Raw genomic sequence first — 25,791 nt, forward strand, 5'->3', positions numbered from 1 at the left:
TCAAATCCCTCCATGACCCTCGCCCCTCCCTATCTCTGTAATCTCTTCTCCAGCCCCACAACCCCCCGAGATGGCTGCGCTCCTCTAATTCTACACTCTTGAGCATCCCTGATTATAATCGCTCCACCATTGGTGGCCGTGCCTTCTGTTGCCTGGTCCCCAAGCTCTGGAACTCCCTCCCTAAACCTCTCCGCCTCTCTACCTCTCTTTCCTCCTTCAAGACGCTCCTTAAAACCTACCTCTTTGACCAAGTCACCTGCGCTAATTTCTACTTCTGCTGCTCGGTGTCAAATATTTTATCTCGTAACACTCCTGTGAAGCGCCTTGGGACTTTTCACTACTTTAAAGGCGCTATATAAATACAGGTTGTTGTTGTTGCTCGTCCCATGGTTTTCATGTCCCATTAAATTGAAGGACGCGACTGCAGCCAATGGCATAAAGTAATTGCGCATTCCAATAGTTTCTTGGTTGTTCTTGCTGAACTTCGTATTCAGCAGTCATTTTGATACAAGCTCATGGTTTATAGTAATGGGGCCGTAGTAATACCCGCCCTCCTGTATGGCTCAGAAACATGGACCATGTACAGCAGACACCTCATGTCGCTGGAGAAGTATCACCAACGATGTCTCCGCAAGATCCTACAAATCCCCTGGGAGGACAGACGCACCAACGTTAGCGTCCTCGACCAGGCCAACATCCCCAGCATCGAAGCACTGACCACACTTGATCAGCTCTGTTGGGCGGGCCACATTGTTCGTATGCCAGACACGCGACTCCCAAAACAAGCGCTCTACTTGGAACTCCTTCATGGCAAACGAGCCAACGGCGGGCAGAGGAAATGTTACAAGGACACCCTCAAAGCCTCCCTGATAAAGTGCAACATCCCCACCGACACCTGGGAGTCCCTGGCCAAAGACTGCCCTAAGTGGAGGAAGTGCATCCGGGAGGGCGCTGAGCACCTCGAGTCTCGTCGCCGAGAGCATGCAGAAACCAAGCGCAGGCAGCGGAAGGAGCGTGCGGCAAACCAGTCCCACCCACCCTTTCCCTCAACCACTGTCTGTCCCACCTGTGACAGGGACTGTAATTCCCGTATTGGACTGTTCAGCCACCTAAGGACTCATGCTGAGAGTGGATGCAAGTCTTCCTCGATTCCGAGGGACCGCCTATGATGATGATGATGTATTAACGTGGTTTGTTCGTGAAATAAATCATCATTGTAATTGTTAGAAGTAGAGATGCTGGCGGTTTCCAGTAATCTCGAAGGTGTTTCTGCCGATGTGGTGATTTGACGGAGGGGTCGGGCTTGGCTCCGGGTTCCCCGCGTGGAGGAACGAAAGCTCCTGAAGTTAGTCGACAATCGGCACCCACCCAGCTTTAAATGTCACTAACAATAGACGTGGCTGATGATGGTTTAATGTTACCAACAATCGGGAGAAGGTGGGGAATAGGGATCGCTGCTGCCGAACCGAGCCAAGAGAGAAAGTTAATTACATTTTGAATTGGTGTTTCTATCGGATTATGTTGACTGGCGTTTCTGGCGGTGAATTCGCGTTTCTGGCGGTGAATTGGCGTTTCTGGCGGTGAATTGGCGTTTCTGGCGGTGAATTGGCGTTTCTGGCGGTGAATTAGCGTTTCTGGCGGTGAATTAGCGTTTCTGGCGGTGAATTGGCGTTTCTGGCGGTGAATTGGCGTTTCTGGCGGTGAATTAGCATTTCTGGCGGTGAATTAGCGTTTCTGGCGGTGAATTAGCGTTTCTGGCGGTGAATTAGCGTTTCTGGCGGTGAATTAGCGTTTCTGGCGGTGAATTAGTGTTTCTGTTTGATTCATGAAAGTTGACATTTATGCGCAGACTGCTTCTGCACAGCTTCTTGTTCCTTCTGGTTTGTTGGCAGCAGTCACAGTGTAAAATGACGAGGGGGATTGTGCGGATACAGTTGTGAACTGGCGATCGCACCGATGGAAACCTCTGCCTTTGTGTGGAGGTGGCAATTTGCAGATGTTACTGCAAAGCTTCCAAGGGCATCGTAGGGAAAACCTGGATGCAGAAAAAGGAGCCTCCGACTGGCTGGAAAATGGAGAGATTCCTCGAAGTAACTCTTGCATTCCCCGACAGTGCGGCGCTCCCTCAGCACTGCCCCTCCGACAGTGCGGCGCTCCCTCAGCACTGCCCCTCCGACAGTGCGGCGCTCCCTCAGCACTGCCCCTCCGACAGGGCGGCGCTCCCTCAGCACTGCCCCTCCGACAGGGCGGCGCTCCCTCAGCACTGCCCCTCCGAAAGGGCGGCGCTCCCTCAGCACTGCCCCTCCGACAGTGCGGCGCTCCCTCAGCACTGCCCCTCCGACAGTGCGGCGCTCCCTCAGCACTGCCCCTCCGACAGTGCGGCGCTCCCTCAGCACTACACTAGTGTGTCGGCCTAGATTTTTGGGGGATCTGGGTTGACTGATAACTCAATGTCTAGGATTAAGCAGCGCAAGGCAATCTTGGCTATTTGTGGCAATGGAACCACAGTTGGATTTAGATATTACTTTCAGAAGCGAAAGAAATATTGTGTGTTTTTTCATTTCACTTATTATTTAGTGTCTTTCAGACTTTAAATACTGGAAACGGGTAGAGATGTGATGTAAAACTGAAATCTTAAAAAAAAATAAGAACTTGAAAACATCAGATCTATTAATCTACAAAACATTATGGTGTTTAACATTTACACTAAAAGAATCTTAGAAATTTACAACACTGAAGGAGGCATTCGGTCCATCATGTCTGTGCCGGAAAGCTTTTAAATGCAGGTTCAAATATTTCTGATTGTAAACGTTTTATTTTAAAAATGCTGAGCTGTAAGCGGCTGAATTTTCCCCGGTGATTTGCGCTGTTATTTTGCTCTTTTTGGTCTAAATTTAAAAAAAACCCCAGTTTCCCCGATCAATTTGCACCAGCGTAACTCCGTTAGTTACGATTTTTTTTCGGTCAGTTTTTTTTTCAGCCAAAGGGGGCATAACCAGCCACCTGCGCCAATTCTGGCCATTTTAGGGAAGTTTGGCCAGCTGAGAGTTACTCCGGTTCTGATTAGGCCTGTGGCCTGTCCTGAAAAACCTTCCCTAGAGTTAAGGAAATCGGTGCAGTTGAGAGAGGGAGAGAGAACGGAGAAAACGACTGGCAAGCCCTTCGTGCTATGTGTTTTTTAATTCTTATAATGTGTTGGGAGCTGGCTGTATGCTTCACTTTGCAGCCTCAGCTCGCATTGTGTTCCTGGTTACCGTGGCAACCCGGTCTTTTTGTCGCAGATCAAGGCTCCACCGCCAAAACGAAAGGCCGGGTTAGGCTGCACCAAAATGAAGAAATCCAACGGGGAAACTTAGAATTTTTTTTGGTGTACTTAGGCCCCAAAAAACAGGCGTAACTCCAAGTACGCCAAAAAAATGCTTTGGGGAAAATTGAGCCCAGTGACAGGAGTTGGTGCAGTGAAAGATAATCATAGTGTCAGCTTTTGGAGTATATACTGTATGAGGAAAAACATTTTCACATAGCGAGTGGTTAGGATCTGGAATTCACTGCCTGAAAGGGTGGTGAAGGCAGACTCAATCGTGGCTTTCAAAAGATAATTAATAATAACAAATGTTATTTATATATAGCACCGTTAATGTAGTAAAACGTCCCTAGGTGCTTCACAGCAGTGTTATAAGACAAAACACACAAATTTGACACCGAGCCATAAAAGAAGAAATTAAGGCAGATGAAGAGGTAGGTTTTAAGGAGCGTCTTAAAGGAGGAAAGAGAGGTTTAGGGAGGGAGTTCCGGAGCTTCGGTCCCAAACAGCTGAAGGCACGGCCACCATTGGTTGAGCAGTTATAATGAGGAATGTTCAAGAGGGCAGAATTAGAGGAACGCAGACATCTTGTGGGGCTGTGAAGCTGGAGGAGATTAGAGATAGGGAGGGGGGTGGGGGGGGCGAGGACCATGGAGGGATTTGTAAACATGGATGAGAATTTTGAAATCGAGGCTTTGTCTAACCAGGAGCCAATGTAGGTCAACGAGCACAGGGGGTGATGGGTGAGTGGGACTTGGTGCGAGTTAGGACACGGGGCAGCGAGCACAGGGGGTGATGGGTGAGTGGGACTTGGTGCGAGTTAGGACACGGGGCAGCGAGCACAGGGGGTGATGGGTGAGCGGGACTTGGTGTGAGTTAGGACACCATTGGATAAGTATCTGAAGGAAAAAGATTTGCAGGGCTATGGGGAAAGGACGGGGGTGTGGGTCTCGCTGAATTTCTCTTGCAGAGAGCCAGCACGGGCTCGACGGGCCGAATGGCTGCCTCCTGTGCGTTAACCGTTTTGATTCTAATTTCCTATTACAAGAATTGAGAGGTTTATAAATATCTGCTCACATTAAAGAGGACAATTTAATGTGTAATTGTTTTACAACACTGCTAATTTGGGGTTGCTATTGAAAGGATTAATTTCTGTCAGAATTCTACACTCCGCCTGTGAAATGCTAAAAGTATTCCCATACTTGTGTTTGATTTTCAGTCTCCCTTGGAGCGAGGTGCTCGGTTCTGCATCTGTAAACATGCTGGCGTTCTTCCTGATTGGCCTGCTCGTGCATCTCGTCTTCTTTGCCTCCATTTTTGACATCTACTTCACCTCTCCCCTGGTACACGGCACGACGCCTCATCGAGCAGCACTGCCTCCACCAGCTAAGCGCCTTGTCCTCTTTGTTGCTGATGGATTACGTGCAGACACCTTCTTTGAGCTGGATAGGGATGGGCAAACTCGTTCGCCGTTCCTCCGGTACGAGCAGTTCGATACAAATCCTGAGAAACACTTGCAAAACACAGTCTTTGAGGTTATGAAAGATTTCGATAGGATAGACGTCGAGATGATGCTTCCACTTGTGGGGGAGACCCAAACTAGGGACAATAAATATAAGATCGTCACTAATAAATTCAATAGGGAATTCCGGAGAAGCTTCTTTCCCCAGGGGTTGGTGAGAATGTGGAACTCGCTACCATAAGGAATAGTTGAGGCAAATAGCACAGATGCATTTAAGGGAAAGCTGTATAAGCACATGAGGGATAAAAGAATAGAAGGATATGTTGATGGTGTGAGATGAAGAGGGGGGTGGAGGAGGCTCATGTGGAGCATAAACACTGGCACGTGTGGGTCGCGAGGCCTGTTACTATGTTGTACATTCTAGAATAATTCTCTGTAAATGAGATGGAAAAAAAAATCCACAACATTTCAATCTCGTTTTCAGGGCCAGAGAGGTTATTGAGCAGTAATTATGACTTAGCACTCCGTTTAAAATCTCAGTTACACCTCATTCAACAAGGCTTAACTTTTTTTACAGCGAGAATAGTGTGGAAAAGTTTTGAAGTTCATGTCATTTCACTGATGCTGTGTTGATTCCTGTAATGCATTTGTTTCATGGGTTCTTTGCTTAAGAATTCATAGCAACACATTTGCTATTAAGAACTATCTGGTTTATTGGCAAAGGTTTAACAATCACACTACACATTACCAGTTCATCCACTTGGCTCACAACCACATGCCTCATCGTGGATCCCCTGAACCCAACTGGCTGGGGTTTTATTGAGTGTTGTGAACATCACGTGATCGGCTAAACCACTCCCAACTCAATAGCTCTACAGCTATTTTTAAATAACGGATAAAGCCGAGTGCCCCTTTTATTACAGGGATACAAGAACCCACAAATTACCAAATTCAACAGCTACAAACCTTTGAGCATACTCACGTGTGCAAACATTATAATTCCATATACGAAGACTGCAGCAGCACACCCTGTGGAGAAGCAGGGTATCACTGACAGCAACTTCTGGATTTCCGGGTTTAATGCGTGTGCGGATGCTGTCCGATTTACATGGTAATGGCGGCGAGCGCTGACCATTTCGTTGCCGTTACAATCACAATTTCTGGGTCGTTGCATTGCGATGTGGATAAATGTGAGGTTATCCACTTTGGTGGCAAAAATAGAAAGGCAGATTATTATCTGAATGGTGACTAATTAGTAAAAGGGGAGGTGCAACGAGACCTGGGTGTCATGGTACATCAGTCATTGAAGGTTGGCATGCAGGTACAGCAGGCGGTTAAGAAAGCAAATGGCATGTTGGCCTTCATAGCGAGGGGATTTACGTATCGGAGCAGGGAGGTCTTGCTGTAGTTGTACTGGGCCTTGGTGAGACCACACCTTGACTATCGTGTGCAGTTTTGGTCTCCTAATCTGAGGAAGGACATGCTTGCTATTGAAGGAGTGCAGTGAAGGTTCACCAGACTGATTCCCGGGATGGCAGGACTGACATATGAAGAAAGACTGGATCGGCTAGGCTTATATTCACTGGAATTTAGAAGAATGAGAGGGGATGTCATAGAAACGTATAAAATTCTGACGGGACCAGACAGGTCAGATGCAGGAAGAATGTTCCCGATGTTGGTGAAGTCCTGAACCAGGGCACACAGTCTTAAGGATAGGACCGAGATGAGGAGAAACTTTTTCATCCAGCGAGTTGTGAACCTGTGGAATTCTCTGCCACAGAAAGTTGTTGAATCCAGTTCGTTGGACATATTCAAAAGGGAGTTAGATGTGGCCCTTATGGCTAAAGGGATCAGGGAGTATGGAGAGAAGGCTGGGGTGGGGTACTGAGGTCGAATGATCAGCCATGATCATATTGAATGGCGGTGCAGGCTCGAAGGGCCGAATGGCCTGCTCCTGCACCTATTTTTCTATGTTTCTATGAGACCATTTCCCTCCCGGGTTAGTTTGACCTGCTGCAGTTACAATTGAAGGATGGTGGTTTGGCAGTGGGAAGGCAAAAGGGCAGATGTTCATGTTGGGGGGTCATAGCGTGCAGCACATTGAACGGGATTGTAAATGGAATCAACACAGAATCAGTGATTTGACATGAACTTCAAACCTTTTATGCACTATACTCGCTGTAAAAAAAATTAAGACTTGCTGAATGAGGTGTAACTGAGTTTTTAACGGCATGCTAAGTCATAATTATTGCTCAACAACCTCTCTGGCCCTGAAAACGAGGTTGAAATGTTTTGATTTTTTTTTTACTCTCTCATATTTGCAGAGAATTATATAGAATGTGCAACAGGCCATTCGACCCAACCTATTCAATCTGGCTTTGCAGGTAGAGGAAGATATGGGCGAACTGTTTATGCAATGAAGGTGTACAGTAACAGTTTGGTGTGCCACTCACGATCGGTTCATTTGACTCCAGGAACAATCTGATGTTTTTTAAAATTTCGTTTTGCAATATTACCAGCCCCATAGTTTGTTATCTTAAAGTATCGAACAGATACCCTGTGTAGCTGGATAGCTTGTATGCCTGATTTTTGTAATTTGATTCTGTGTATGCAGGAGTGTGGTGGAGCACAGTGGAAGTTGGGGCGTGTCTCACACACGGGTTCCCACTGAATCCAGGCCTGGTCACGTGGCTCTGATTGCAGGGTTTTATGAAGATGTCAGCGCTGTCGCTAAAGGTATGCAGTAATCTATTTTTTATATTAATTTATATTTTGGTATCTGGCTTGCTGGTTCTAATTGCTATCTTTTCCGCAAGATATACTTGACTTGAACGCCTCTTCCAAAAGTGTTACTATCTGTATAAACGAATTAATGGAAGTGTATATAAACTAATTCCCCCCACTCCCATTGGATTGATTATCATTTCTATCTATCAATAATGTGGAAATTATTTAAGACTCCTTTTGCTGGTTAGTAAATTATAGTTTACTCTGCATTTGGCTGTGCAAATTAATGTTTGTTGCCTGGTAATGTGGTGACTAAATTACATGCATGTTCTTTCCGTCCTCTACCTCCCTTTCTTCCTTCAAGACGCTCCTTAAAACCGACCTCTTGCACCAAGCTTTTGGTCACCTGCGCTAATTTCTGTTTGTGCGGCTCGGAGTCAAATATTTTGTCCCACAATACTCCTGTGACACGCCTTGGGATGTTTCACTACATTAAAGGCGCCATCATCATCATCATCGACAGTCCCTTGAACGCGAGGAAGACTTGCTTCCACTCTTCGTGAGTTCTCGGGTGGCTGTACAGTCCAATGCGGGACCTACAGTCTCTGTCACAGGTGGGACAGACAGTGGTTGAAGGAAATGGTGGGTGGGGAGTCTGGTTTGCCGCACGCTCCTTCCGCTGTCTACGTTTGATTTCTGCATGCTCTCGGCGATGGGTCTCGAGGTGCTCAGCGCCCTCCCGGATGCTCTTCCTCCACTTGGGGCGGTCTTTGGCCAGGGACTCCCAGGTGTGGGTGGGGATGTTGCACTTTATCAGGGAGGCTTTGGGATTCGATAACAGAGGATAAAATGCAACATCCCCACCGGCACCTGGGAGTCCCTGGCCAAAGACGGCCTTAAGTGGAGGAAGAGCATCCTGGAAGGCGCTGAGCACCTCGAGTCTCATCGCCGAGAGCATGCAGAAATCAAACGCAGGCAGCGGAAGGAGCGTGCGGCAAACCAGACTCCCCACCCACCCTTTCCTTCAACCACTGTCTGTCCCACCTGTGACAGGGACTGTGGTTCTCGTATTGGACTGTACGGGAACAACAATATGAGAACTTATTTTAGAGTGGAAGCAAGTCTTCCTTGATTTCGAGGCACTGCCTATGACGGATGATGATGATTTGAGGTTGTCCTTGAAGCGTTTCCTCTGCCCACCAGGGGCTCACTTGCCGTGTTGAAGCTCCGCGTAGAGCGCTTGTTTCGGGCGTCTTGTCAGGCATGTGGACGATGTGGCCCGCCCAACGGAGCTGATCGAGCGTTGTTGTTGTTGTTGTTGTTATCTCACTGTCCTCTTGTAAACTTAAGGATGGTATATTCTATAAAGTTTATTGGAGTAATCCTGTTTTGTGAAAAATGTACTGACATTACTAGACATTTTCCCCTTTACTTTGGTACAATTTTCACTTTCCATCCATTTAAAATCTTCAGCGTTATGAAACGAGGTGTGGTACCTGTTATGTATGTAAACCTATATTTACCATGTCTAACCAGCAGAAGGCATATCCCCTGGAGTTCCAAGGGATCCCACAATCCCTTGGGAGCACCTGTGTACAAGAAGGCCTCACAGGCTGGAGAGGCACTCTGAGATCTGTAATAAAGGTCTACGGTCACACTTACTTTGAGCGTTCAGTATCTAGTCTGACTCTTTATTCAAGACATAACAGTACTTGTTCCACTGCCCGTGCTTACTCCAGCGTTGCAACAACAATCTGTGTGTGTCATTAAACTTTGCTCTAATTCTCTCTTGGTCTCTTGATTTCCTAAGTTCCAAGTAGTTCTGTTGAGTCAGCAGGGAAATGTCTGAGCTTTGGAATTGCATAATGATCTAGATTCAAAAACCTAAATGCCCGAGCAGTGAGTTGTGCGTTGTCTACATTTCACAATGGGAATATGACGTAAGAGAGCACCCAGAATCTTGCGGCTCACCAGCATCTTCTCTAGGTCAACTCTGGGTGGGCAATAAATGCCGGCCTAGCCACTGACGCCCACATCCCGAGAATTAATAAATAAAAACAATTATCTTGTTTCCTCTGAGTTATGAGGGGTGGCTTTGCGTGTCCGCATTGCAATCAGGGCGCTTCATCCAGTGCCGGTGAACAGCAGGGATTTGAACGTAGTCTACCTATGATTTTCTGACTGTTGATGATCAAAGTTAATGGGCAGTATGTGAGTGAGATACCGTGCTGGTGAGTGAAGCTTCCTGCTGGCAGTGTGGGTGCGCACAATGATCCCCTACACTGTAAACTCCAGTTGAGTACAATCCAAGTTGGACCTGGGTAATTGTGATTCATTAAACGTGTCAACCTGTTGGCTTTGCAATCTAGAAATGCAGTGCTGTTGGTCAACATATTAAGAGTTCATGCACCTGATGTTGTTAAAAGTTTTTAAAAATGTGTTCCTGGGGTGTGGGCGTCTCTGGCATGGCCAGCATTTTATTGCTGTAATGTATACACCTGGTGAGTATGCTCACAGGTTTGTAGAGCTGTTCAGAGCACGCGATATCCACTGGTACGCTCGCGGCCTTCCGCGAGATGTGGGCGCCGGCGGGACTGGAGTGTATCATCACCCAACGGCAACCAAATTTTAATTTGATGTGTTTACTGTCAAAAGTTTAATTTATCGATTTTAGTGCCCCTTTTAATAAGGGGGCATTGAATTATAGATGTGGCCCTCACGGCTAAAGGGATCAAGGGGTATGGAGAGAAAGCAGGAATGGGGTACTGAAATGCATGATCATATTGAATGGTGGTGCAGGCTCGAAGGGCCGAATGGCCTATTCCTGCACCTATTTTCTATGTTTCTATAGTTTTACCAAAATAGTTGTCGAGCTGTTGAGTTGGGAGAGGCTTAGCCAGTCACGTGATGTTCGCAAGACTCAATAAAACCCCGGCCAGTTGAGTTCGGGGGAACCATTATGAGGCAAGTGGTTATGAGCCTGATGAATGAACTGGTAATGTGCAGTGTGATTGTTAAACTTTTGCTAATAAACCAACTAGTTCTTAATAGTGATGCGTTGCTATGAATTCTTAAGCAAAGAACGCATGAAGCAATACATTACAATTGCCCATCCCTAATTGCCCCTTGAGAAGGTGGTGGTGAGCCGCCGCCTTGAACCGCTGCAGTCCGTGTGGTGAAGGTGCTCCCACAGTGCTGTTAGGGAGGGAGTTCCAGGATTTTGACCCAGCGACGATGAAGGAATGGCGATATATTTCCAAGTCGGGATGGGTGTGTGACTGGGAGGGGAACGTGCAGGTGGTGGTGTTCCCATGCGCCTGCTGCCCTTGTCCTTCTTGGCGGTAGAGGTCGCGGGTTTGGGAGGTGCTGCCGAAGTACGTGGCCTTATTAGAGCAGAAGCAGAGCTCTACAAATAGGCTGTTGCTGAGAACTTTCGGAAAAATAAATACTCTGCAAGGTTGTTGGCTTTTATTAGGTTTATTTCATTTATTTGTGCTAAACTATGAATTTCAAAAATAAAAACAGAAAATGCAGGAAATACTCAGCAGTTCAGGCAGCATCTGTGGAGAGAGAAACAGAGTTAATGTTTCAGTTCATAGAAATATAGAAACATAGAAAATAGGAGCAGTAGTAGGCCCTTCGAGCCTGCACCGCCATTCAATATGATCATGGCTGATCTTCTATCTCAACACCATATTCCCGCTTTTTCCCCATACCCCTTGATGTCTTTTGTTTCTAGAAATCGATCTATCTCCCTCTTAAATATATTCAGTGATTTGGCCTCCACAGCCTTCTGTGGTAGAGAATTTCACAGGTTCACCACCCTCTGAGTGAAAACATTTCTCCTCAGCTCGATCCTAAATTTCCTACCCTGCATCCTGAGACTGTGACCCCTTGTTCTAGACTTCCCAGCCCCGGGGAAACATCCTCCCCGCATCCAGTCTGTCCAACCCCGTCAGTATTTTATACGTTTCAATGAGATCCCCCCTCATTCTTCTAAACTCTCGTGTGAATACATGCCTAGTTGACCCAATCTCTCCTCATACGACAGTCCTGCCATCCCAGGAATCAGTCTGGTGAACCATCGCTGCACTCCCTCTATGGCAAGTATATCCTTTCTTAGGTAAGGAGACCAAAACTGGTCGATGACCATTTGTCAGAATTGGAAAAAGTTAAAGCTGTAACAGGTTTTAAGCACAGGGGCCCAGCCTATCGGCACTGTGGGAGCACCTTCACCACACGGACTGCAGCGGTTCAAGAAGGCAGCTCACCACCACCTTCTCCAGGGGAATTGGGGATGGGCAATAAATGCTGGTCTTGCTGGCGACATCACATCCCAGGAAAGGGTCAAGGATAGGCAAGAACAGAAGGAAAGGTCTGCGATCGGGTAGAATACAAGGCAGATTAAATGACAAAATGTATGATAGTACAAAGCGAACGGAGGCGGTAATGGGACAAGTAAAGAACCAAGAGGTGGGTCTAGAGGGGGTGTAAACGGGGAATGGCAGAATCATCGACTGCCTTCCGAAAAAATGGGGGCTGAAGTTGTTGAACTCGATGTTGAGTCCGGAAGGCTGTATGAATTTCAGAAGTTGGTGTACTCTATTCTGTCGTCAAGGTAATGCAGTTTCTTGCTTTTAATCCTTTAATTCCTGCAGGTTGGAAAGAAAACCCAGTAGAATTTGATTCTGTTTTTAACGAGAGCAAATACACCTGGAGCTGGGGCAGTCCTGACATTTTACCGATGTTTGCAAAAGGTAAGGCACACGGGACTTGTTGCCATTTCAACGTGAAGAGCGCAAAGGCTTTTCCTCTGTCCAAATGCTTGGTCAAAGAACTAGGTTTTAATGGGCGTCTTAAAGAAGGGGAGAGAGAGAGCGAGGTAGAGAGGCGGAAAGGTTTAGGGAGGGAATTCCAGAGCCTAGGGCTCAGGCAGCTGAAGGCACGGCCACCAATGGTGGTGTGATGAAAATTGGGATGTGCAAGAGGCCAGAATTGGAGGACCATTGATGTGATGCTTTCACTGCAATACTCCATATGTTGAATGCTAGTAGCAGGCCATTCAGCCCATTGTGCCTGTGCCAGCTCTTTGAAAGAGCTCTCCAGAAATGCGAGGGTATACATATCGGGAAAGGATGAACAGGCCGGGTGTCTTTTCTCTTGGAAAAAAGGCGGCTGAGGGGTGACCTAATAGAGGTCTTAAAAATTATGAAAGGTTTTGATAGAGTGGATACAGAGAGAGTGTTTCCACTTGTGGGGAGGAGCATAACTAGAGGCCATCAATATAAGATAGTCACCAAGAAATCCAATGGGGAATTCAGAAGAAACTTCTTTACCCAGAGAGTGGTGAGAATGTGGAACTCGCTGCCACAGGGAGTGGTTGAGGCGAATAGTATCAATGCATTTAAGGGGAGTCTGGACAAGTATATGAGGGAGAAGGGAATAGAGGGTTATGCTGATAGAATTAGATGAGGAAAGATGGGAGGAGGCTCGAGTGGAGCATAAACGCCGGCATGGACTGGTTGGGCCGAATGGCCTGTTTCTGGGCCGTATATCTGATGTAATCGCAGTTCCACATTCCCTGCTCTTTCCCCATCTCCAAACAAATTATTTATTTTCCAATGATTATCCAATTCCCTTATGAAAGTTATTATTGAATCTGCTTCCACCGACCTTTGAGGCCGAATGTTCCAGATCGCAACAACCCATGGTTCTTTTGTCATTTGCCTTATGTCTGTGTCCTCTGGTTCCCAACCCTTCTGTCATTATAAACGGTTTCTCCCTATCTACTCTTATCAAAACCCTTCAAGATTTTGAACACCTTGATTAAATCTCTGCTTAACCGTCTCTGCTCTAAGTAGATCAACCCCAGCTTCTCTGGTCTATCCACATAAAACTGAAGTCTTTCATCGCTGCAACCATTCTAGTAAATCTCCTCTGCATGCACACATACCTAACTAATACTGAAAGACTGACATTTGCTGAAATACAATACGCATATAGTCTTCACAGAAGATCCACATCCCCTTTTTAAAAAAAAACTAATTGCACAGCCAGACCTGCCAAAGATCCGGTCCAGAGGGCAGTGCATCATGTTCATGGTATCAAATGTGACTTGCACCATGCAGTGTGCGTGCTGACACCACAGATCTGTTGCGTGTACATCTCTGGACTAGATTTTTTTATATAGCCACGGTGTCGGCCGTGTCTCAGTTGGTAGCACCCTCGCCTCTGAGTCTCCTGAAGGTCGTGGGTTCAAGTCCCACTCCAGAGACTTGGGCATGGAAATCCAGGCAGACACTCCCAGTGCAGTACTGAGGGAGTGCTGCACTGTCGGAGGGGCAGTACTGAGGGAGTGCTGCACTGTCGGAGGGGCAGTACTGAGGGAGTGCTGCACTGTCGGAGGGGCAGTACTGAGGGAGTGCTGCACTGTCGGAGGGGCAGTACTGAGGGAGTGCTGCACTGTCGGAGGGGCAGTACTGAGGGAGTGCTGCACTGTCGGAGGGACAGTACTGAGGGAGTGCTGCACTGTCGGAGTTGCATCCAATGATTTTCATAATCCGCCTAGGTATATTGCTCCACTGACGACGAAGACAAGTCAATGGTAGCCCTAGTGTTTTGTAGCAAGGTTCGTTTGCAGTTGGGACTTCAGCTGAAGTATTAGTCAGACATTTTGATAAATGAGTTCATGGCCCTTTAGTCAGCTGTTGCTCAGTGAATCTAGGCTGTCACTCCGCTGCACTGTCGAAGGTGCCGTCTTTCGGATGAGATGATAAACCGTCTGCTGTCTCAGATGGACGTAAAAGACCCTACGGCACTTTTTCCAAGAAGAGCACGGGAGTTATCCACGGTGACGTGGCAGATATTTATCCCTCAAGCAAAAATAAACCACATGATTGGGTCATTATCACATTGCTGTTTGTGGGAGCTTGCTGTGCGTAAATTGGGTGTCGTGTTTCCCACATTACAATAGTGTCAGCACCCCAAAAAGTACTTCATCTTTCTTCTTTCCGTCCATCCATAAAAAGGAAAAGAGTGGCTAAAGTAAATGTTGGTCCCCTAGAGGATGAGACTAGGGAATTAATAATGGAGACTAGCGAAATGGCAGCGATGTTGAACAAATATTTTGTATCGGTCTTTACGGTAGAAGACACTAAAAACATCCCAGTAGTGGATAATCAAAGGGCTATAGTGAGGGAGGAACTTAATACAATCACTGTCACTAACAATCACTAGTACTCAGTAAAATAATGGGACTAAAAGCAGACAAATCCCCTGGACCTGATGGCTTACATCCTAGGGTCTTAAAAGAAGTGGCTGCAGAGATAGTGGATGCATTGCTTGTAATCTACCAAAATTCCCTTGATTCTGGGGCGGTCCTAGCAGATTGGGAAAACTACAAATGTAACGCCCCTATTTAAAAAAGGAGGCAGACAGAAAGCAGGAAACTATAGATGTTAGCCTAACATTTGTCGTTGGGAAAATGCTGGAGTCCATTATTAAGGAAGCAGTAGCAGGACATTTGCAGAAGCATAATTCAATCAAGCAGAGTCAGCATGGTTTTATGAAAGGGAAATCATGTTTGACAAATTTGCTGGAGTTCTTTGAGGATGTAACGAGCAGGGTGGATAAAGGGGAACCAGTGGATGTGGTGTATTTCGATTTCAAGAAAGCATTTGATAAGGTGCCACATAAAAGGTTACTGCACAAGATAAAAGTTCACGGGGTTGGGGGTAATATATGAGCATGGATTGGCTAATTAACAGAAAGCAGAGAGTCGGGATAAATGGGTCATTTTCCAATTGGCAAACAGTGACTAGTGCGGTGCTGCAGGGATCGGTGCTGGGGTCTCAACTATTTACAGTCTCTATTAATGAGTTGGATGAAGGGACCGAGTGTAATGTAGCCAAGTTTGCTGATGATACAAAGATGGGTGGGAAAGCAAATTGTGAGGAGGACACACAAAATCTGCAAAGGGATGTGGACAGGCTAAGTGAGTGGGCAAAAATTTGGCAGATGGAGTATAATGTGGGAAAGTGTGAGGTTATCCACTAAGGCAGAAAAAATAGAAAAATAAAAATGGAGAAAAATTGCAAAGTGCTACAATACTGAGGGACCTGGGGGTCCTTGTGCATGAAACACAAAAAGTTAGTATGCAGGTACAGCAAGTGATCAGGAAGGCAAATAAGAACATAAGAACATAAGAATTAGGAACAGGAGTAGGCCATCTAGCCCCTCGAGCCTGCTCCGTCATTCAATAAGATCATGGCTGATCTGGTCGTGGACTCAGCTCCACTTACCCGCCTTCTCCCCGTAACCCTTAATTCCCTTAATGCTTAAAAATCTATCTATCTTTGACTTGAAAACATTCAATGAGCCAGCCTCAACTGCTTTCTTGGGCAGAGAATTCCACAGATTCACAACCCTCTGGGAGAAGAAATTCCTTCTCAACTCGGTTTTAAATTGGCTCCCCCGTATTTTGAGGCTGTGCCCCCTAGTTCTAGTCTCCCCCACCAATGGAAACAACCTCTCTGCCTCTATCTTGTCTATCCCTTTCATGATTTTAAATGTTTCTATAAGATCACCCCTCATCCTTCTGAACTCCAAGGAGTAAAGACCCAGTCTACTCAATCTATCATCATAAGGTAACCCCCTCATTTCTGGAATCAGCCTAGTGAATCGTCTCTGTACCCCTTCCAAAGCTAGTATAATCCTTCCTTAAGTAAGGTGACCAAAACTGCACGCAGTACTCCAGGTGCGGCCTTACCAATACCTTATACAGTTTCAGCAAGACCTCCCTGCTTTTGTACTCCATCCCTCTCGCAATGAAGGCCAACATTCCATTCGCCTTCCTGATTACCTGCTGCACCTGCAAACTAACCTTTTGGGATTCATGCACAAGGACCCCCAGGTCCCTCTGCACCACAGCATGTTGTAATTTCTTCCCATTCAAATAATATTCCCTTTTACTGTTTTTTTTCCCAAGGTGGATGACCTCACACTTTCCGACATTGTATTCCATCTGCCAAACCTTAGCCCATTCGCTTAACCTATCCAAATCTCCTTGCAGCCTCTCTGAGTCCTCTACACAACCCGCTTTCCCACTAATCTTAGTGTCATCTGCAAATTTTGTTGCACTACACTCTGTCCCCTCCTCTAGGTCATCTATGTATATTGTAAACAGTTGTGGTCCCAGCACTGATCCCTGTGGCACACACTAACCACTGATTTCCAACTGGAAAAGGACCCATTTATCCCGACTCTCTGCTTTCTGTTCGCCAGCCAATTCTCTATCCATGCTAATACATTTCCTCTGACTCCGCGTACCTTTATCTTCTGCAGTAACCTTTTGTGTGGCACCTTATCGAATGCCTTTTGGAAATCTAAACACGCCACATCCATCGGTACACCTCTATTCACCATGCTCGTTATATCCTCAAAGAATTCCAGTAAGTTAGTTAAACATGATTCCCTTTCATGAATCCATGTTGCGTCTGCTTGATTGCACTATTCCTATCCAGATGTCCCACTATTTCTTCCTTAATGATAGTTTCAAGCATTTTCCCCACTACAGATGTTAAACTAACCGGCCTATAGTTACCTGCCTTTTGCCTGCCCCCTTTTTTAAACAGAGGCGTTATATTAGCTGCTCTCCAATCCGCTGGTACCTCCCCAGAGTCCAGAGAATTTTGGTAGATTATAACTAATGTATCTGCTATAACTTCTATAACAAATGGAATGTTGGCCTTTATTGCAAGGGGGATAGAGTATAAAAGCAGAGAAGTCCTGCTACAACTGTACAGGGTATTGGTGAGGCCACACCTGGAGTACTGCGTACAGTTTTGTTCTCTGTATTTAAGGAAGGATATACTTGCATTGGAGGCTGTTCAGAGAAGGTTCACTAGGTTGATTCCGGAGATGAGGGGGTTGACTTATGAAGAAAGGTTGGGCCTATACACATTGGAGTTCAGAAGAATGAGAGGTGATCTTATCGAAGCATATAAGATAATGAGGGGGCTCGACAAGGTGGATGCAAAGAGGATGTTTCCACTCATAAGGAAAACTAAAACTAGGGGACATAGTCTCAGAATAAGGGGCTGCCCATTTAAAACTGAGATGAGGAGGAATTTCTTCTCTCAGAGGGTTGTAAATCTGTGGAATTCTCTGCCCCAGAGAGCTGTGGAAGCTGGGTCATTGAATATATTTAAGGCAGAGATGGACAAATTTTTGAGCGATAAAGGGATGTGGGGAGCGTGCAGGGAAGTAGAGCTGAGTCCATGATTAGATCAGCCATGATCTTATTGAATGGTGGAGCAGGCTCGAGGGGCTGTGTGGCCTACTCCTGTTCCTATTTCTTATGTTCTTCCATTCCTTTCTTCCATTGTTTGGGGTGTGCGAACTCCTGTGTATACAGTACCTATTTTTCACTCTTGAGAAGTAATCATTGTTACTCCTTGGCTAAGTGCTCAAATTCTTGTATGATCCAGGTGCCAGTGGAGATCATGTTCATACACACATGTACCCAGCCGAGCAGGAGGATTTTGCTGCTGAAGATGCATCCAAGCTGGACACTTGGGTATTCAATGAAGTAAAGGTATCTGGAATGTACTACTTTTGGTTGGACACTTGTCAACATTAAATGGGGAATGCTGACTTTTTTCAAGGAGGTGTTAATTGCTCCCTATTCAGTGCAAATGCTCCTCTAATTCTGCCCTCTTGAGCATCTCTGATTTTAATCACTCCACCATTGTCGGCCGTGCCTTCGGCTGCATAGTTTCAGAATAAGGGGTCGTCCATTTAAAACGGAAATGAGGAGGAATTTCTTCTGAGGTTTGTAAATCTGTGGAATCCTCTGCCCCAGAGAGCTGTGGAGGCTGGGTCATTGAATATATTTAAGGCGGAGACAGACAGATTCTTGATCGATAAGGGAGTAAAGGGTTATGGGGAGCGGACAGGGAAGTGGAGCTGAGCCCATGGTCAGATCAGCCGTGATCTTATTGAATGGCAGAGCAAATGGCCGACTTCTGCTCCTATTTCTTATGTTCTGATTTCTTAATGCCTTTTTCTTCTATTCTTCAACAGGAATTTTTTGAATTTGCCAAAAGTAATGAAACACTCGCAAACAAAATGAGGGCCGATGAGGTTGTTTATTTCCTGCATCTACTTGGGCTGGACACAAATGGACATGCTCACCGGCCAATGTCAAGGTAGTTCTCTTTAAATTATTTTTAACTTGAATGGTTTTCCTGCACTTTGGGCCTTGCCTATTTATCTGTCAAAACTTGCTGGATTCTGCGATAGTTCCTGAAAGGCAGCAAACCTTAAATCATTGCTCAAAGACCATGGCAAGGACAAGCTAAGTACATGGAGGCTGAATTCGTGGCCCCCGACGAGGTGCGCCCACGCCCGTAGGGACCCCGCAAGTTCCGGGGTTTAGGTATGCGAAGCGCATGCGCGAAATCCCGGAAGAATCCTCTTGACCAATCAGACGCATCCAGAACTAAAGGGGCCTCCGCATGTGGAGAGTTGGGCTTATTTGCCCAACTTCTGCCCAGTGAATGCCCGTGACATTCTTACGCCTGATGAGACTTATGATGATTCCGTACTCATTACAAGTCTGAATGGGAATGATGAGAGAATGGGAATACCCCTACTTTGATTTTTGGGCCGGTCCACGTCGCATGCCAGACACAAGACTCCCAAAGCAAGCGCTCTACTCGGAACTCCTTCACGGCAAACGAGCCCCAGGTGGGCAGAGGAAACGTTATGGGGACACCCTCAAAGCCTCCCTGAAAAAGTGCAACATCCCCACCGACACCTGCGAGTCCTTGGCCAAAGACCGCCCTAAGTGGAGGAAATGCATCCAGGAGGGCGCTGAGCACCTCGAGTCTCGTCGCCGAGAGCATGCAGAAACCAAGCGCAGGCAGCGGAAGGAGCGTGCAGCAAACCAGACTCCCCACCCACCCTTTCCCTCATCCACTGTCTGTCCCACCTGTGACAGGGACTGTGGTTCCTGTATTGGACTGTTCAGCCACCTAAGGACTCATGTTAAGAGTGAAAGCAATTCTTCCTCGATTCCAAGGGACTGCCTATGATGATGATGATGACGGAATGGGAATACCCCTACTTTGATTGGTTGGGCCGGTCCACGTCTTGCGAAGCACCTGCACCTTCGGATACGTGGGCTTCTACGCAGGCCTATGCATAGAGGCCCACATTACACCAGTGACTACATTTCAAAAAGTACTTCATTGGTTGTAAAACGCTTTGGGACGTCTGGTGATCATGAAAGGTGCTATAGAAATGCAGTCTTTCTATTTCTTTTCTTCCTAAAGGAGGGAGTGAGAAAACTGAACTACAGACCAGTTAGCCTGACATCAGTAGTAGGGGAAATGCTAGAATCTATTATTAAGTACGTGGTAACAGGGCACTTAAAAAAAAAAAAAAAATAATAATAATAGGATTGGGCAGAGTCAACATGGATTTATGAAAGGAAATCATGTTTGACAAATCTGTTTTTTGAGGTTGTAAATAGTAGAATAGATAAGTGGGAACCAGTGGATGTGGTGTATTTGGATTTTCAGAAGGTATTCGATAAGGTGCCACAGAAGAGGTTATTTAACAAAATTAGGGCTCATGGGATTAGGGTTAATATTCTAGCATGGACTGAAGATTGGTTAACAGACAGAAAACAGAGTGGGAATAAACGGGTCATCTTCGGGTTGGCAGAATGTAACTAGTGGGGTGCCGCAAGGATCAGTGCTGGGGCCCCAGCTATTCACAATCTCGATCAATGATTTGGATGAGGGGACCAAATGTAATATATCCAAGTTTGCTGATGATACAAAGCTAGGTGGGAATGTAATTATGACTAGGACGCGAAGCGACTTCAAGGGGATATAGACAGGCTAAGTGAGTGGGCAAGAACGTGGCAATTAGAATACAATGTGGAGAAATATGAAGTTGTCCACTTTGGGAGGAAAAATAGAAAAGCAGAGTATTTTTAAAATGGTGAGAGATTGGGAAATGTTGGTGTTCAGAGGGACCTGGGTGTCCTTGTACACCAATCATTGAAAGTTAACATGCAGGTACAGCAAGCAATTAAGAAATCAAATGGTATATTGCCCTTTATTACCAGAGGATTTGAGTATAAGAGTAAAGACGTCTTACTGCAAATATACCTGGTGAGACCACACCTGGAATGTTGCGTATAGTTTGGGTCTCCTTACCGAAGGAAGGATATACTTGCCACAGAGGGAGTGCAGCGAAGGTTCACCAGACTGATTCCTGGGATGGGGGGATTGTCCTATGAGGAGAGATTGAGTAGACTAGGCCAATATTCTCTAGAGTTTAGAAGAATGTGAGGTGATCTTATTAAAACATATAAAATTCTTAAAGGGCTTGACAGGGTAGATGCAGGGAGGATATTTCCTCTGGCTGGGGAGTCTAGAACCAGGGGTCACAGTCTCAGGATAAGGGGTCGGCAATTTAGGACTGAGATGAGGAGAAACTTCTTCACTCAGAGGGCGGTGAATCTTTGGAATTCTTTGCCCCAGAGGGCTGTGGAGGCTCAGTCTTTGAGTATATTCAAGACAGAGATTGATAGATTTTTGGATATTCAGGAAATCAAGGGATAAGGGGATAATGTAGGAAAGTGGAGTTGAGGTCGAAGATCAGCCATGATATTGAATGGCGGAGAAGGCTCGAGGGGCCGAATGACCTACTCCTGCTCCTAATTGTTGTGTTCATGTGCTTACCGAGCTTGCCCTTAAATGCATCTATGTTACTCACCTCAACCACTCCCTGTGGCAGCGAGTTCCACATTCTAATCATTCTCTGGGTAAAGAGGTTTCTCTTGGATTTATTAGTGACGATCTCATATTTACATCTCTTATTGCAGGAACACAATAGTGTCACCATCTCCTTTTTCATTGATCGCCTGTTAATCAAGCAGTCTTTTATAGCCTGGTGTTTAAGCTGTGTCTCTTGTGACATATCTGAGAGGTTTGTACACAGGCAAGCTTCTGCTTTCATTTTAATGAGTTATTCAAGTCAAATTAATTATGAAGTGGCTATGAGTTTAAAATAAATCCAGTGAGGCTGATGTGATTTAAAAAAAAACCTGTTGCTTAATAGCGGAGGAATCAACAGTGCCTGTAAACCACTGCAAGTGTCTGATTCGGATTTTAATTTCTTCAGATCCCTGAGCAGTTAAAGTGGAATAGCCGAGATTTTTCATTTTAAATACCGTGAAACCCTCCTAAACAGACATCCGTACCCGCCTCTCTCTTTCCCCCCCCCCCCCCCCCCCCCCCCCCAAATGGACTCCTGCAAAAAAACAAACATTTATTGAGAGACCCAAATGACTCACACGATAAAATCTACAAGAGGCACTCTGAAACCACGGACACGAGCAAATTACGATCCACGGAGAGCCTTCACTGCACCAAGCACCTGTTACGCCTTACAGCTCGCGGCATGCAACAACAACTTGTATTTATATAGCGCCTTTAACGTAATGAAACGTCCCAAGGCGCTTCACAGGAGTATTATGCGAGAAAAATTTGACACCGAGCCACACAAGTAGAAATTAGTGCAGGTGACCAAAAGCTTGTTCAAAGAGGTAGGCTTGAAGAGAGGCGGAGAGGTTTAGGGAGGGAGTTCCAGAGCTTGGGGCCCAGGCAACAGAAGGCACGGCCACCGATGGTGGAACGATTATAATCAGGGATGCTCAGGAGGGCAGAATTAGAGGAGTGTAGGCATCTCGGGGGATGGGGTGGAGGGGGGAAGCAGGAGGAGAATACAAAGATAGGGAGGGGCGAGGCCATGGAGGGGTTTGAAAACGAGGATGAGAATTTTGAAATCGAGGCGTTGCTTAACCGGAAGCCAATGTAGGTCAGCGAGCACAGGGGATGATGGGTGAGCGGGACATAGTCAGCCGAGTTTTGGATCACCTCAAGTTTACGTCAGGTAGAATGTGGGAGGCCAGCCAGGAGTGCGTTGGAATAGTCAAGTCTCGAGGTAGCAAAGGCGTGGTAACAAACACAGATCAGCACGAGACGGCAACAGGTTTTGTGGAAGAGATGGCTTTGATGAAATGGGGGAACCTCTTTACCCAGCATCCACAGCGGCAGAGAAACCCCTCTGTCTCTGGGATTGAAGGCTTGCACTGCTCTATCCTAAGGATAGAGCTGTTTTTCTGCTGCGATGGATCCTGGGTAAAGGACTCTCCATTCTACAGAGTGTTTTTACAGTGCACACAATGACCATTTTGTACATACGGAAGCTACAAATAAAGAGCAGCTAAGGCCAGTCCCTGAAGGTTCCCTAATTTCACTGTATCTCTGCAATGTGGTTTATTGGAAAGATTTGAAAGAAAGGAAGACTTGTATTTATACTCTGAATGTCCTTTACAGCCAATGAAATACTTTGAGTGGAGTAAGTGTTATAAAGTAGGAAATGCGGCAGCCAATTTGCACACAGCAAGCTCCCACAAACAGCAATGTGATAATGACCAGATAATCTGTTTTAGTGATGTTGATTGAGGGATAAATATTGGCCAGGACACCAGGGATAACTCCCCTACTCTTCTTTGAAATAGTGCACTGGGATCTTTTACGTCTACCTGAGAGGGCAGACAGGGCCTTGGTTTGACATCTCATCTGAAAGATGGTACCTCTGACAGTACAGCACTGCCTCAGTACTGCTCTTTCGACAGTGCGGCACTCCCTCAGCACTGCACTGGGAGTGTCAGCCTAGATTTTATTTCTTATCGATTTTGTACAGCGAGTGAGATATCACTGTGATATCACTAGCATTTTTGTTCTCTTCATAAGCACACCCAGGTTTATTATATTCACAAAAACTGCTATGTATGCATATTAACATCTGTACTATAACACTAGACCACTGAATGTACCTTCACCCTGTATATACCATACCTGTACACCAGAGGGTGCTGCGGTAACCCAGTATAAAAGGGAGCTCACCTCTTGGTGTCCACACACTAGGAGCTGCAATAAAGGACTAAGGTGACTACAGTTCTCGTGCTGCAACCTTACCTCAGGGAGTCATTACTACAGAGCGCTTGCATACACAATAAAAACCACTCCAAGATCTGAGCTCACAGGAAGTTCCTTTTATTCCAGCAGTGTGGCATTCAACTGTGCATCTTCTACATCAAGTCACATCCTGCCTATTTGACGGATTGCTCAATTAATCAGATTTTCGGCTGCAAATAAAAATACAGTTGTTAAGGGGGTTGCCAGGGTAGATGTTGAGAGATCGGTGCTCCTGGCTGGAGAGTCTTGTACTTGGCGGGTGTACTGTATGCACCTGTGGGATGCTCACAGGTTTGTAGAGCCATTGAAGCCTATGGCCGCACTAGTCTGAAAACGCCTGATCTCATATGATCTCGGAAGCTAAGCAGAGTCAAACCTGGGTAATAACTTCCACCGGTACGCTCGCAGTCTTCCATGAGAGGTGGGCGCCGGAGGGACTGGAGTGCATCATTTCAACAGGGAACAAAATTTTAATTTAATTTGATTTGACAAGGTTCCCTTTAATGTTTATTTGTTAATTTGTGGGTTTTGGTGCCCTCAAAATAAGAGGAATTTGATTTAAAGGTTTTACTAAAATAGTTGTAGAGCTGTTAAGTTGGGAGTGGCTTAGCCAGTCACGTGATGTTCACAAGGCTCAATAAAACCCCAGCCAGTTGAGTTCGGGGGATCCACAATGGTGGTTGTGAGCCTGGTGGATGAACTGGTAATGTGCAGTGTGACTGTTAAACCTTTGCTAATAAACCAACTAGTTCTTAATAGCAATGTGTTGCTATGAAAATTAAGCAAAGGACCCATGAAGCAAAAACATTACGGGGGGCACAGTCTCCGGATAAGAGAGTTGTGAATCTTTGGAATTCTCTACCCCAGAGGGCTGTGGATGTTGAGCCGTTATATTCGAGACTGAGATCGATAGAATTTTGGACTCTCGGGGAATCGAGGGATATGGAGATCGGGCGGGAAATTAGAGTTGAGGTCGAAGGTCAGCCCATGATCTTATTGAATGGCGGAACAGGCTCGAGGGGCTATGTGGCCGACTCCTGTTCCTATTTATTCTGTTCTTATGAACTGGTTTGAGGTTGTCCAGATTCATTTCACGTTGGGCAGTTGATGCTTCACTCCAACTGGACTGAATCTCGGGTTACCAGGTTTGAAAAGCCAGTATTCCACCTGCCTGTATCATCTAGTCCCTGTACTCAAGCATTTAAACTCCTTTATTCCAGCAGTGTGACATTCAACTATGTATATTCTATATCAAGATCGTAGCCTCTGCGTCCCACCCCCCTCCGTTCTATAACTTGCAGAATATCACATTGTCCTTGTGTCTATTTAGATAATAATTCTTCAATTGTATTTTTTGGATTTCTAATTAACTGGAATATATTGGTAAGGGACCAGTACTTCACTACTGTAACTTACCAACATTCGAACAATGATGGACATGTAAAGACCCTCTAGCCCATCGAGCTTGTCCCACATAATTGTGATACCTTTTGTATCACAATATATCCACTCCCCACCCCACCCGAAAATATGCAATCACCTAGGAGAGCCAAAAAAAACAGATTAAAAAAAACCCTAGAAAATTTGGGGGTTACATTCGGGGAAATTCCTCTCCGATCCATCTCGACAATGGAAACTAGTCCAAGAGATCACTCTGGCCTTGAACTCCCTGCCGTACCTACCCTTCTATAAGAGGTGATCTCCGCCCCAGTCAAACATGTCCAGCTCTCTCTTGAACATGAGAACATAAGAAATAGGAGCAGGAGTAGACTATTTGGCCCCTCGAGCCTGCTCCGCCATTCAATAAGATCATGGCTGGTCTGATCATAGGCTCAGTTCCACGTTCCTGCCCTCTCCCCATAATCCTTTACTCCCTTATCGCTCAAAAATCTGTCTATCTCCGCCTTAAATATATTCAATGACCCAGCCTCCACAGCTCTCTGGGGCAGAGAATTCCACAGATTTACAACCCTCTGTGAGAAGAAATTCCTCCTCATCTCAGTTTTAAATGGGCGGCCCCTTATTCAAAGATTATGGCCCCTTGTTCTAGTCTCCCCTATGAGTGGAAACATTCTCTCTGCATCCACCTTGTCAAGCTCCCTGATAATCTTATAAGTTTCAATAAGATCACCTCTCATTCTTCTGAACTCCAATGTGTAGAGGCCCAACCTACTCAGCCTTTCTTCATAAGTCAATCCCCTCATCTCCGGAATCAACCTAGTGAACCTTCTCTGAAC

The 25,791-nt window shown here is 45.9% G+C and overlaps 1 protein-coding gene across 6 annotated transcripts in view; it reads left to right on the top strand.

Moving 5' to 3' along the window:
* The window catches only part of pign (phosphatidylinositol glycan anchor biosynthesis, class N), a 204,013-nt gene that overhangs the window by 20,312 nt on the left and 157,910 nt on the right, over positions 1–25,791 (top strand). For all 6 annotated transcript variants that reach the window (XM_070880352.1, XM_070880351.1, XM_070880346.1 and 3 more), the window contains 5 exons: positions 4,524–4,784; positions 7,381–7,502; positions 12,152–12,250; positions 17,981–18,087; positions 18,576–18,700. In XM_070880352.1, the coding sequence (XP_070736453.1) occupies positions 4,564–4,784; positions 7,381–7,502; positions 12,152–12,250; positions 17,981–18,087; positions 18,576–18,700 (674 nt within the window). In that variant the 5' untranslated portion in view covers positions 4,524–4,563. The remainder of the gene's footprint in view (positions 1–4,523; positions 4,785–7,380; positions 7,503–12,151; positions 12,251–17,980; positions 18,088–18,575; positions 18,701–25,791) is intronic.

The sequence above is a fragment of the Pristiophorus japonicus genome, chromosome 5 (genome assembly GCF_044704955.1).
Source record: "Pristiophorus japonicus isolate sPriJap1 chromosome 5, sPriJap1.hap1, whole genome shotgun sequence".
Taxonomy (NCBI): Eukaryota; Metazoa; Chordata; class Chondrichthyes; family Pristiophoridae; genus Pristiophorus; species Pristiophorus japonicus.